Source organism: Corvus moneduloides, chromosome 14 (genome assembly GCF_009650955.1).
Source record: "Corvus moneduloides isolate bCorMon1 chromosome 14, bCorMon1.pri, whole genome shotgun sequence".
In the NCBI taxonomy this organism is placed as follows: Eukaryota; Metazoa; Chordata; class Aves; order Passeriformes; family Corvidae; genus Corvus; species Corvus moneduloides.
Window position 1 is genome coordinate 9,124,439 of NC_045489.1, and position 13,783 is coordinate 9,138,221.

The window sequence follows — 13,783 nt, forward strand, 5'->3', positions numbered from 1 at the left end:
CAACCAAATCCACTCTCCCTTCCCCAAGCCCTTTGAAATCTCACAGCTCAAAGCAAACTGGGAGCCACACATCCCCAATGGGCCTCTTTTTATCAGAGCATCATAATTACAATGGAAATCAGAATCCTTTTCTAGAAAAGCTCATGCAGCAGCAGCCCACTTACAGCTGTATTACTACAGAACTGAAATGGGGTGAAGCATCTCCAGAATTCTTCATTTAATTGAACATTAATATTGTTTGAGAATAACCATGCACTCCGACTACTGTGATCCCTGTTCCTTATCTGAGCTGAAGTTGAGCAAAAAGCATTTGCACTTTCCACTTCTAAAGATCATGCAAGCTGACTGAGGGGAACTTTCTGATTGCTTCTCAGTGAGGATTATACAAATGAGACCATAAATAACATCAGAGCTATTGAAATGACCTGACAGGACAGAAAGATTTATTCCATAGTTTATCTGAACACTTTTGTGAGATGATGGAATGAAGCTTGAGCGTTCAATTTAATCCCTTCCTTGCTTTTATATTGAGTCAGGAGATGTTTAAAGAAATTTATGTAGCTGTTTGAAAGTCAGAATTTTTAATAAGTGACACAGAAAAAGAGATTACAGTAAGGAAAAGATGCAGACAACACAATACTGTACATAAGAAAAAAAAGGCTTTGCAGTGACTTTCCCTATCAAGGCAGAGGAACAGAAGATATTTTTTTGTGACTTAACCATACAGTTTCCTTAATCACTACCTGCACTTAAGGAAAGAAAAAAAAGGACGGTTGTTAACCTCACTGTAGAAATGCAATATATGAATACAGAACTTTCCAAAGCACAGCATATATAGATGAATATATGCATGTGAGATGGTGATGAGGCTGTGTATGCTGACCTATTCTCTTCCCAAAAGCAGAATTCTGTTGCTCAGTTGTCCATAGGGATACACAGACAGTGAAATAAAATGTTTATTCCATTAATACCAGCTTTATCTTTCCCTTCTACAGAACTAATATTTCACCTTCAACACTGAATTCTCAGTCTAAATAAGGGTGAGAAGAACATCTGAGTGAGTTTCATGAGCTCTTACCCAAAATGTTTACAGGGTTGTGGGCAATCCACTTAGAATGACATTTCTCTGAAGCTTGACTTTTTTCTGCCGTTAAGAGATGATTTTGAAATGGTTAAAAAGCTAAGTTCATAGTATCTCCCTCATTCACTTCAGATTTACTGTCGTAAGCTAATTAAAAACTCATCTCAGATTTTAAAAAAAATGCAGAATAATTTAGATTTAAATCTCATGTAACTGTGGCTTTAAACAATTACTTGCAAGCAAAATATGAGATATATGCAGAAATCTGTTTCCAAGTGTCTGCATGAAGCATAAACAGCAATAATTCATCTCTAAAGGACAGCTAAAATATGCACTGCTTTGAATTCTTTCAATATTGTACACAAGGGATTGGTGAAGAGAATCAAGTGCCTTATGCTGCCTGGTTGTATGTATCAGATAGGTAACAATAAGAGAAAACAAACTCATTTAGAACTCTTTTAAGCCCATATGCTCAACTTCACTGGCAATAATCAATGATAACTCCAATACTGCATGATTCAGGGTGAAGAACTGGAGACTTCTGTGCTCCTTTGGAAGGACACACACTTGGTGCCCTGCTTTTGGCACAGTTGAGTAGTCTTGAAGATCCATGTGGATGTATAGACCTATCCCTTCACATACAGCCAGTACAGATTAACCAAAAGTCACACACACTTAACCATAAACATGTAACAGAAGTAGAGTCAGGATCTGCTGTCAGTATCCAAGCAATCCTGCCAGGTTTCAGGGAGTGGCAAGCATAGATGCCGGTGTTTGAATAGAATGTGAGGAAATTATTCAGAGTTTAATAAAACATACATCTGAGTAAATGGCCAGGAGAAATGATGTATCCTCAATTTTAGAACAGCTCTCCTGAGGCTGGATGCTAGGTAGAGACACTTCTTAAGTCTCTCACTTTTTCTTTTCTTTTTTTCTTTTTAAAAAGATCCTTTTTTCTCCACCAGAATGTTTTCATATTGCTTTTCTTCTTGCTGATAGGTGATTGCTTTCTGTAGCTTTCTATTTCTCTCCTTCTGTTTTTCTGACATGTCTTTTCTTTTTCCCCCAGACAACTTTTTCCTTCCTTTTCTTCAACTTCTGCTTCACTTTTTATTTTATTTCTTCACATCTCTCCCTTTCTCTCCTGCTGGTGTAACCATCACTCTCATTTCCCCACCTTTCACTGGCTGTTCACAGAATAGTTAAGTGATAGGAGAGCCTGTGTGCAGAACCCTTCTTAAGAGTTCCTGGAAAAGGACAAATCCCCCAACCCTATTTTCACAATTTCTAAAACAACACCATGATTTTTTTGAGACATTTAGATGTATTAACATTAGCATTATGAATTCTTTGTGTGAATCCTTCTCTGAGTAGCACATGGAAACTAATCCAGGTAAACAGAATGGTGCAAATAGAAGTGAACAGAATGACAACTATGAAGAGCATATGTCTGAGTAGATATTGTCTTTATGGTTGGAGCTGCAAGTTATATGAAATCCCTTTCAAGACTGTTAAACATTTGATTGTACATAATTATTAAGCTTTAGTTCCTCATCACTAACTGGTTCTTCCTTTTTTGGATAGATAGAATTCCATTAAATCATACAATTCATGGTGAATACAGAATGGATGTAGGATGTTCTGGGTCTACATAACACATAATTGCCCTAATTTATTCTTAATAACAACAACTTGGTCATAATGAATTAGCTCTTTTGTGTGAATATCCAATGACAGCACACTGCAGGCAAAGGGATGAGATGTTTGAATAAGGCAATGGCCCTGCTACAGTTTCCATCATTTTCTGCCACCGATGGGACTACTGGGAAGCAGGAGAGGGCTGGTTGGAAAAGCATAACTTCCCTTGAAGAAAGTTCACTTGAAGCCAATAAATTGAGTCATTAGCAGCCCTGGATAAAATACCATAACCAGATTTATTATTTCCCTGGCAATTTGCAATACCTTTGAAAATCTGGCTCCTTACCTCTGTGAACTTGGGGAAAAGCATATTGCCTCCAGACACACGAAACACGCATTACACCACACTGTGTTAAAAAAAGCCACAGCCTAAAATGCAACAATTAAAATTCAAGGAACTAAACAAGGAACGAATAGATAAAAAAACTGTGAGCATCTATTTTCATTTTATCAGGGTATCTCAGCACCTGAAGTTGCAGATGATGGTAAAACCATCAGCTATAATGAACATATCCATTCCTGGTACAGCTATTTATGAACTCATCTTTCAGGTAATACAGACCAAACTTGAGATTTACTCATCAGGATAAGGCTTTGCAGGCTCCTAGTCAAACCACAAGCTTTATATACTACTTTTCTCTTGTAAGAGGGAGAATCAGACTATGCACTTCCATTTCCTTGGGAATAGCTAAATAAACTTTGGGTTTAGACTTATTCCTTCATAAAACAGAGAACGGATGAAAAAAAGCAGGTTCTTCTGAACACCAGAAACAGCTTTCACAGTCTGTTTTACTCTCCGACATTAACATGATTCAAAATGGAATTTGCTAGCAGAAAAATCAGAGCTAACTGCATTACAACAATAGCTTCTGGAATCAAATCCCTCTTTTCAGGCACTTAGGCACATGTAACTAGAGCTTAGCTCTATTTACAGAGAAATAAAACCAGAAATAGAGTTGATGCATAAAAAGTAAGCATAATCTGGTATTTGTTTTGTGTAAACTCAGATTATCAAAGGGGTTTATTAAAACTATATATTACCTCAAAATCTGCACATACAGGCACAGATAATCAACACTAAGAACAAGAAAGTATTTCGAAATATAAGATAGCTTTATATTAGCATGACTATATAGCAGGGAGTGCACTGGCACAACTATTTCAATTTTTTAAAATCCTAAAACTTATTAAATCATACCTTTGCCATGCAGGTGTATCTCCCAGATTCCTCACTATTACAAGTTAGCTTGCAGCAAACAAAACTGGAGATTCAGGAGAGATTTCGGGGTGGGAGCCCTACGGTATATGAGTCCTGTTTTGTTCAGGAGCAAGACAATCCCCAGGACTCTGGGGTCTACATCTTGACCACATTCTGGCTTGACCAGTTATTAGAAATAGCACATTTTAGCCTGAACTAGGCTATTTTCTCTCATGTACTGGTCCTCTACAGAGTGTACTTGTAAATAATGGTGCATTCACACATAATTAACAATTATAGATTAGAAATTTCACTCTGGCTATGTACCAAGGCTCAGATCCTGTTGACTTTGAAAGGGTTTTAAAATCAAGTAATTTATATAACTTCAGGTTCAAGAGTTTAACACTGGACATCCAGCTTTTTGGAGAGAACAGAGGCAGAAGGGCGCACTGATCTACCAATTTGAGCTCTCATTCCACAAGCCACAGGAGGAAGTCAGATGGCAGCACATCTTGAATTGGGCCAAGTCCAGTTCCTGACTGAAGAATTGACACTGACGGAGAGCCACAGGCTGATGAGCTGCTGCATTTCTTCATTACCTCCCCTGAAAAAAGGCTGTGCTGTAAGTCTGGGATACACTCATAGCATCAACACAACGTAATCACTTTTTGTTACACACTTCAGCTTAATAGACACAAGAGCTTTCCATCACCAATTCCAATTCCCTCTATATGTAACTCACAGACTAAGCCATGTGGCACTGTGTTGAACACAGCAGAGATTCTTTAACTCTTCCCAGCTCTTTATCTTGTGAGTGTCCCAAATTGTCCTCCTCACAGTGAGCTTCCCGAAGTGCTAACAGCCAGACCTGGAGACTGACTGCTGCAAGGATCCCATCAAGATCCAGATCCAGAAACAGCATTTCTCCAACCCCACACGAGTGTATTCCCTAGGGATTGTATTATTCCTTCTGGTCACAGTAGCTCTCCTGAAATGCTTCCCAAGCAGACACCCTCATTGCTTTTACATCCTTTTTACAGTCTCATGGACATGCTGATTTTGCTGTACTAAAGTGCCTGTTGTCTGGTACATCCATGTCACTATGTAGTGTCCTCATTTCAATGTAACTCCAGAGCAAAGCCTTCCTGACTCTTGGCTGCTGAGCTTTTATTAAGTGTTCTCTAACTTACCCCAGTTCTAACCAGCAATTTTTATGTTCTACAAGCTGATTTACCACAGCACTGTTTTCAACACTGAATGTGGCTCCTTTAAGGCTGCAATTTTTGATCTGGATTTTGTCACAGGCAATACAGCTGAAACTTTTCAACAAAATTGAGGAAAAAAAAAAAAGAATTTCTCAATACAACAAAGCATCCCAGTGCTATTACCTACCATTTGGTTGACTACAATTTGGAAAGAGCAGGGACTGGAGGCTCTCTCTTTTGTCTGTCTTGCACCTCCATGCCTGGCAATCTAGCTGCTCTTAGCAGAGTGAGCACAAAATCCCACTGGATGATTTTGTGGAGCTGACATCCACAGAGAAGTAGTGCAGAAGCTACTGGAACAAAGATGGTGATGGCTGGCACCATCTCAGTGTTGCATGAAAATCAGTCCAAAAATATTAGCGACACTTACCATAAATCAGGCTCTTTGGCAGTGGCAGGAGAGGGCTGGATATGGCAGTAGAGGCTGTGACACAGAGATGAAACATAGGCACAATTTTGTGATATCATCAGTGATAAATAAAGCTGGTATCAGGCAATATTGCTCACGGTTTGTATTTAACTTCTTTTCACTCATTTGCGCTTTACATATATCATGTGGAAATAAGATTGCCAAATCATAGGCCTTCAACACCTAGTTAAAGTAAACTAGCTTTTAGTGCTCGGATCTATTCCTCTTTGCTTCTCAAGATGAAGTGGACATATAAGTCCCCTGCGAAGGGTAGAGTACTTCAAGGGGAAGTTTTATTGCTGACAAAGCCTGATTTCCAGCTTGCCACAATGAGGATGAAATGCAACACAATGGAACACCTCTCCCAGCCTTCAACAGTGAAAGACTTCACAATGGGTCACCTTCTTCCTCACTGCAAACTCATGGTCTGAAGAGACACCATCCCATCCCCCTTCCTGCTCTTTCATGGCTGCAACACTGATGGACACACATCGATCAGAAACTGCTTCCAGGTTCTCAGAAGCTGCAAACGCCACTTCTGACATGGCTCCTCCTTCCCTCATCTGCTCTTAAATTGGTGATAAACATGGGTTTTTGTGCTTCCATCAAGCAAATCATTCCCACCAGATTTCTCTTCTATCAACCAGATTGAATTTAAGCCCATAAATGTGCCATTTTCTTTCTTGTTTATTACCCAGGTTCCTTTCATGGCTCTGTAAGAGTTGAAAAAAATAATCTTTATATCCCCCAATGGCTTGATTAATTTTGTTCTTGACATCTTGAGTTTTTTCTAAACGAGGGCTTGTTTCTTCCCATCCCACCTTCCCTGTTTTAATGCCTGCTAGACTGCTTCATTCATTCATCTCTGACTAGAGCTTATGAAGCCTCTGCATACAAGAAGCCCTCCAAGTCTCAAATTTCAACTGTTGTGGGGATGAGCTTTGAAAAGAGATTTTTCATAAGGAAAATGCACATCTTTGGAACACAGTTACCACAGGAAACATGGAAGAATCACATAGAGACAGCTTTTCTGGATGTGCTCAAAGTGATCATGCCAGAACTTACAACAGGAGGTGTAGAGGGATTCCTTGTGGAACAGGGGCATATGATATCCCAGGACAGTCTGGGCAGTCTGAGCACCCCAGGGTTGCTGCAGAAGAACCCCTGAAGGGGCCTCAGCCTGCAGACACCTGGCAGCAGGCAGCCTTGAACAGCCTTGGGAAAAGCTATACGCTGGTCGGCTCCCCTGCTGCTTAGAGGGTGTCCCATGGGAATAGGGCGTGAGGCTTGGTAAAGTAGATATAAGTGAGTGTAAGTAAACAATAAGGGAAGCATGATGCTCAAATCGTATCGGGGTTCATGTCGTGACTTCGGCCGGCTCCCCTGCGCTCGGAACCGCCCCCCCCGCTAAAAGGAGGATATTGCCTCAGAACTGGGCTGCTCCTAATTTAAAAAGACAGCAAGTTAGTGTATCTTAGAAAGCTACCCACATGAGTGGGACATGGTAAATGGCAATATATGCACTTTCAGCATTTTGGAAATGTATTCTAAGCTATCCTTAATGGGAAAAAAACCCCAAACACCCAAACCCTCTCCCCCCGCAAAAAATTACCAGTGAAAAACACCAACACTGCAAGAGGAAATCTAAGATTACTTACTAAAATTCCCTATCTTTAGAATGGCTCAGGAATTCCACATGCCCACAAAAAGGAAAAGTCCAAATCCACAAAGCTGTGCAGTTGATTTTTGTTAATTGTTATTTTAAAACCATACTGAATCACAAGACAGGCTGTGGAGCTCAAACACCCTCAGCACAACTGAATCCTATCAGAGACAAGTAATACCAATACCAAAAGACACAGAACTGGGCAAACGGGATGGTATCCATACTGGGGTATATACATTGACCACACAATGAAGGAATACTTGAAACTCAGGCCTGAGTCTCTGGGGATTTGGCAATGTTTTATTCACGTGCATGGCTCTCTTTTCTCATTTGAAACACAACTGGAAAACAAAAATGCATGAAACTTTACATATCACACCAAAGGCTTTTATTTTCCCAAGGTTAAATGTACCGAGATTGGCTGATACAGAGAACAAGAATGAACAAACCTCAAGGAAAAAAAAAAGTAAAAAGAAAAATCACTGAGTTTTTGAAGGTGCAATTGTGTTTTCTCTTTGTGAACATCTGAGAGAATCATTCATTCATATTCTGAATGGGAAAAGGCAACTGAAACAGGTGGTCTATTACTAGATCCATTAAACAAGAGATTTATACATTACATATCCATCTTGAGGCAATTTGGCTGATCATTTTTTTTCTCTTTTATGGCTTCATTGATAATTTTTTGCAATAAAGCAATTAAAAAGTAACTATCAAAGCATTTATCTATGCTTTATCAAAGAAAACCAGCCCTTCTTTTATCAGAGAAAGGCTGCTTCTCTTTCCATCCTTAGAACATACAAATTTAGAGGCAACATTCACAGTTAAAACAATGACATAATGCTGCCATTGTCCCAAGCCTGAATGGTGAACGATGGGGTACGGACTAGCTAAATCTTTGTTTGCTTTCTGTTTTGGAAAATGATTCTTTTAAGTTTGACTTTAATCTCACAAGGCATCCAGAGAAATGAATTTGCTGTAAAATAAATCTTGAAGTAACCTTGCTGCACATGCTCTGGGTTTGTACAGACACTGTCCTAATAGGAGAGCACAAAATCCATATGGAATAATGATTTTCAAAGCTCAGTTTGATGTGACAGCTGGAGCCAGCCAGACACAAAAACATAAAACAGTGTCTGCTGCAATAGGCTGCAAGTGCTACAAAGCTATTTTTTAGAGGTATTTCACATGAATGGTGGAAACCAGTCTGTGACATAGGCCTCAAAATCTCCTCCAAGAAGAGGTAACAAAAAAGGGGATACACAGAATGTAGTCCTCATAGTTCTCCCCCTCCCCCCCCCTCCAAATTCTCAATTTGTAGATTCTTTCCTAAACCACCAAAGAAGCCAAAGGTCTGTCTGTCAGTAACCTAAACAATCCAGGGACTGGACACACACTGACAGAGCAAACTACAGGGACTGATGCAATTGCTTTAGGTATAAGAACCTGTTGTAGCTGCCAGACTGTACCTGAGCACGGCCCCATCCCTGGAAATATTCATGGTCAGGTTGGACAGGGCTCTGAGTGACCTGATCTAGTTGAAGACATCTCTCCTCCTTGTAGGGGTGATGGACTAGATTACATTTAAAAGTCTCTTCGAACTCAAACTATTCTACAATTCTATAATTTTGGGCACTACAGATGATCGTACCTCTCCAACCACACACACTGATATATTTCAACAGCAAAGATCAGAAGTGTATTTAAGAAGCTGACAAATAAAAGCTATTTTAATAACTTGATTATGGAATTTAATTTAACTGCAATTAAGTGGTGAACACAAAGAGATAAGAGGTACATTGCCAAATTCATCAGCATCTTGAAATTTTACAAAGAGCCTCTATCTTTTTAAAATCTCCAGCTTCTTAAATCATAACACAATGGCTGCTGAACCGGGAAAGGTCTTGAGAGATCAGCTCATCCATCCCTAGCTCCAAAGGCTGACCAACTATTGGTAAGCTAGCAAGACTTAGGTGCATTTTTTTACTGCAACTCTGAGTAAATTATTATGCAGCCTGCTCTCTGTTGTGTGGATAGTCAGATGTGGGATGACCTGGAAAGCCATAAATCCATTAACATAACTCTATGGGATCACTGTGGGAAATGGAGAAGCTGAATAGCAGTTCTTCAAGTGCAGTTCTAATGATGTACTTACAGGTAGAGTACAGTCTACATTTACAGGAAGCAAAAGGGAAAAAGCCCCTTGAATCTGATATGTAAGTCAGTCTTGTGATTTATAAATAACCAATTCTCAATTTCTGAAAGCCGATAATTCCATATATCCTAAAAAACAGAGTGCACAGCCACACAATATTAAATCTATAGGATTAAACTTTGCTACTAAACCCAGCAATTACAAACCACCTTATCACATTCAGTTCAGAGCACACATTGCAAATGGAGCTCTTGGTCTTATTCCACCCTACATTAGATAAGTTCAGTAGTTCTGGAAGTACTGCAGCACATTGTGAATGATGGATGAAGTGAGAAATCTCTGCTCAGTGCACAGCAAGTAGCCAACTCCCTCCTCTGCTGCATCATTTGCTTTCAAGGTACTTAATATGCAACTTCAGTGAGAGACATTCAGAAAATCCCAGTGAGCCCAGATGTCTCAAAAATAAAAATAGAATGTTTAAACTTCGTCCCACGGCTTCAGTTGTTTTTATCCAATTTTAATTTTATTTCTGCCTACCTCCATCCAGTGACCTCCCTTGTCAGGGTGCATTATGGACTCAAAACATAAACATCTACCACTACTGGTTGCTCAATTACAGAAGAGGTTTAAGGGACTGGTTGCTTCATCTCTCCCTAAGCAGACAGTTTGCACTGCATGAATACTTCTTTTTGAAAATGTAACGTGAGTGAATAATCAGCTCCATCACATTTTTTTAATCAGGGGCCACAGAACCACATTGTTTTCATAGCACTTTGGGCAGCTTGATTTCTATGAAGTATAATTCAAGCCACAAGCAGTTTGGATTGACTTCCACTGAGCTGCTTTTCCATGAAATACAATCTGCTGGGCAGAACTACCATGGAGGACAAAAGACTTAGTCTTTTGCTAACAAGCAGCATAAGTTGGCTTACAAAAATTTATGTCAAGGTTTAAGTCACGGCTTCACTTTTGCTGGGTTAGAGATTCACTTCTCCCTGGCTATATTATTGTACTCTTTCAGGTTGGGTACATGGTCAGCTGCTGTGCTGCTCCTGAAAGGTTAAAATTGCCAAACTCTTGCTGTGTTACTGCTTTGTCTCTCTACTCCCTCTCTCCTGCTGGATAGTTTGTTTCATCAATTTATTACTTGTAATATCTGTGTAGCAGACAATATAGTACTTCCTACATGCATGGGCAGAGGTCAGAAGTTGCTTTATTACTGTCTAAGTGCAATGGCCTCTGTTGTAATCCCATTATGAATGTTTAAATAACAAAAGCAATAAAAAAGTTTAATATCTGAATCCACTTCTACTGCATCTCTATAGTTAATAATGGGGCATGGCAGGAAGAGAAAAGGATTAGCCCTATCACCCCTATTTTTTCCACAAGGTTGTTTCCTTCAAAGGAGAAGCCAGGATATTATTTAGAGATTATATAGTGTTATAGTTTTATTTACTCCTTTATTGGCACTGTAAGGCTGTACACACAGCCTTTATACACAAAATTTATTACTAGATCCAGAATTTCAGTCTAAAGATACAAAATTTTCCTGAGGAAGAACATTAAGTCTTTCCTGTGCCCTTATGCCAGGCGCTCTTCAAAGTCCATGGGCCAAGAGTGCAAGGCACATATTTAGCACAGTGGAAGTGTGTGATGCCAGGTTTGCTTGGATCAGCTGCCCCGGATCCTTTTAGCTGGCAAAGTGGTGCTGGCTTCCAGGTGTCAGGAAGGCGTTTCTGTTTCCTTCTTAGCAGCATCCAACCTCACTATAAATGTCTGGAAAATTTTTTTGGGCCGTCATTAAAGCAACATCCACCGTGGGAATGCCCTGGATGCTCCACTGGTCCATCACTAATTATCATTCAGCCAATGTGGTCTTTTAATAACACCCAGCTCTAAAAATGTATTTATTTTTATGTACATATCAAAGCCCTGACAGCTTTATTTGCTTGGAAGGGAGGGTAGAACTGTTCCAGCGGACTTTCTATTTTTCACCAATTCCCTCAAGGATATTAAGGGCAGAGAGGAGAGTGGGTAATTCCCATCTCTGGGTGGAAAATGAGTCAGACTAGTTATGCAACAGAGGCTTTCACTGATTAAGAAGGATGCTATATTCAGGTAGACAACTGGCCAGAAACAGATGCTATTTGTGGGCATAACTGAGCATTAGCAAATTGGCTGTTTATTAAAACAGGTGTTTGTGGGGACTCACGTGTCTGACACTGCAGATGTGACATTCCGGTAGAGAACATTGGTTCCCTTCCCAGTTACACTTACGCTTCAACTGAGTTGATGCAGGAACTAAATTAGATTCAACAGAGTCAGCATCGGCTTTGAAAACTGGTGATTTCAATTAGAGATATAGCAAAAAAAAATACAAGTTTTTACTCCTGCCAGCTGCTCTGCTGCCCACTTTTGATCTCATAATCATTCATTATTGTCTGGTCAAAAAAACCTCAAAAACCGGCTTAAAATGTTTCTTTGGTTTACATTAGAAAAACAATTACAAAACCCAGCAAGCAATCTCCTCACACATATTTTCAAAATTACAGAACATCTAGACAAAATATATCCTATTCATACCATCAGAAACAGAAATGAGAGAGTCTCCTCAGATGGAAATTAAGCTCATGCCAGAGCAGGAACACTACACTGTCAGTATGAGGCCATGCATCCTTTCCTACAGGAGACATCATTCTCACTGACACTTCAGTTCTGGGTGTATCTGCAGTGTCACCACTCAGTTATCATGGGCAGCAGGCTTCATTTTGGGAGTTCACATCATTGCATCATTTCTTTAAAAGGCATGCCATGGTGGCAGTAACATAATACCATGGCAAGCATATCAGGTCATACTTTTTGGACACAACACGCTAGTTTGAAAACAAACGAGTGGGAGATTGCAAGTCAGAATTATAATTTAATAGGAAAATTAAAATAAATGCAATAGTACAAGAACACTGACAGAGTCAGGATACAACCTGACACCCTGTTAGTCACAGTGGTGGTAGCAGTCCAGATGAAGTGGTCCTGTTCAAGCAGTGATCTTGTAGAAAAGGGTCTGATCTTCACCTGAAGGTCCAGTGGTGGCTCTTGTCCTCTGGGAGTCCCGTAGGTAAGGGCTCCTCATGCTGTTCCAAGCCCCAGATTATATCCAGGTGGGAATGCTTGGCTCCTCCCCCTGGGTGGAGCATCCCACAACGAGTGGATGTAATTCTATAAGTCATGTGGTGAGTCCTTGATCGGCCATTAAACAGAGATAGTGCCCGGAGGGAGTTATCAGGGATGAGCCATGGTAGGAGATAACGAGCACTGCCCCACCTGCTTTAACAGCTTGTGAAGATGATAATAGAATACATGCTTTTGGTTACATCTTACATTGTAACCTAGGACACACAATAAAAGACAACAGTTATTCTACATTTGTAACACATTAACGATGGGTGCTTCTTCATACGACCGAACATACCCTTGCTAGACTGAAGTTCCACTGGCTTGTACTGTAACAGAACACAGTGAACTAAACTGGGCCTGGATGTATCAATACTGTTTTAGCATCTCTGTTCATAATTTAGACCCTCAACTACTCTGATTTGTCACCTAATTTTTGCTGTGCCAAAAGTTGACCAAACTTCTGATAACATCTCCCTAAGCACTTAAAGTGATGTTTCTGAACATGATGTACTTTTGAGATGGTTGTGTGTAGAGCAATTCCTTATGGAACAAGGGCATATGATACCCCTGGAAAGATTGGACAACCCAGGGTTGCTGAGGAAAAGCCCCTGAACAGGCCCCTGGCTGCAGGCAGGCCTGGAAAGCACCTGGCTGCAGGCAGCCCTGAGAGTCCTTGGCAAAGTTATACACTGGTCGGCTTCCCCCCGGATTAGAGGCTGTCTAGAGGGACTGGGTGTGAATCTTTGCAAAAGTAGATATAAGCTTGCATAGTTGAATAATAAAGGGAGAATGATGCTTAATTGTATCGGTGTACGTGACGTTTATCCGGCCAGCTCTCCAGACTTGGCCCCTGACAGTTATGTAGGATAACAGAACCACAATTCAAAAATATTATTTGCAGCAGAAATTTACCAAAGCTCTCTCAATCAAAAGACATTTGTATTTTAATTAATGTGGCCTTAGAAATAAGATTAATGGAAACTCTGACAGGGATTTCAGTGCTTGAGACTGTACGGTAAATAACTATGAAAGAGGAAACACAACAGACATGATGCATATGCACCAATATTTACAAGTTAGTTACAAAAGAGTCTTATATCACATAGAAAAAAATGAATCTGCCCAGTCAGTTTTGCT

At 40.0% G+C, this 13,783-nt stretch overlaps 1 protein-coding gene across 8 annotated transcripts in view; it reads right to left on the minus strand.

Annotated features, from left to right (window-relative positions):
• IL1RAPL2 (interleukin 1 receptor accessory protein like 2) overlaps positions 1-13,783 on the minus strand; it is a 400,648-nt gene that overhangs the window by 86,211 nt on the left and 300,654 nt on the right. For 6 of the 8 annotated variants that reach the window (XM_032123853.1, XM_032123847.1, XM_032123854.1 and 3 more), the window contains one exon: positions 5,613-5,666. The exons of the other annotated variants lie outside the window; for them this stretch is intronic. In XM_032123853.1, coding sequence (XP_031979744.1) covers positions 5,613-5,666 — 54 coding nt within the window. The remainder of the gene's footprint in view (positions 1-5,612; positions 5,667-13,783) is intronic. 8 annotated transcript variants of the gene reach the window in all.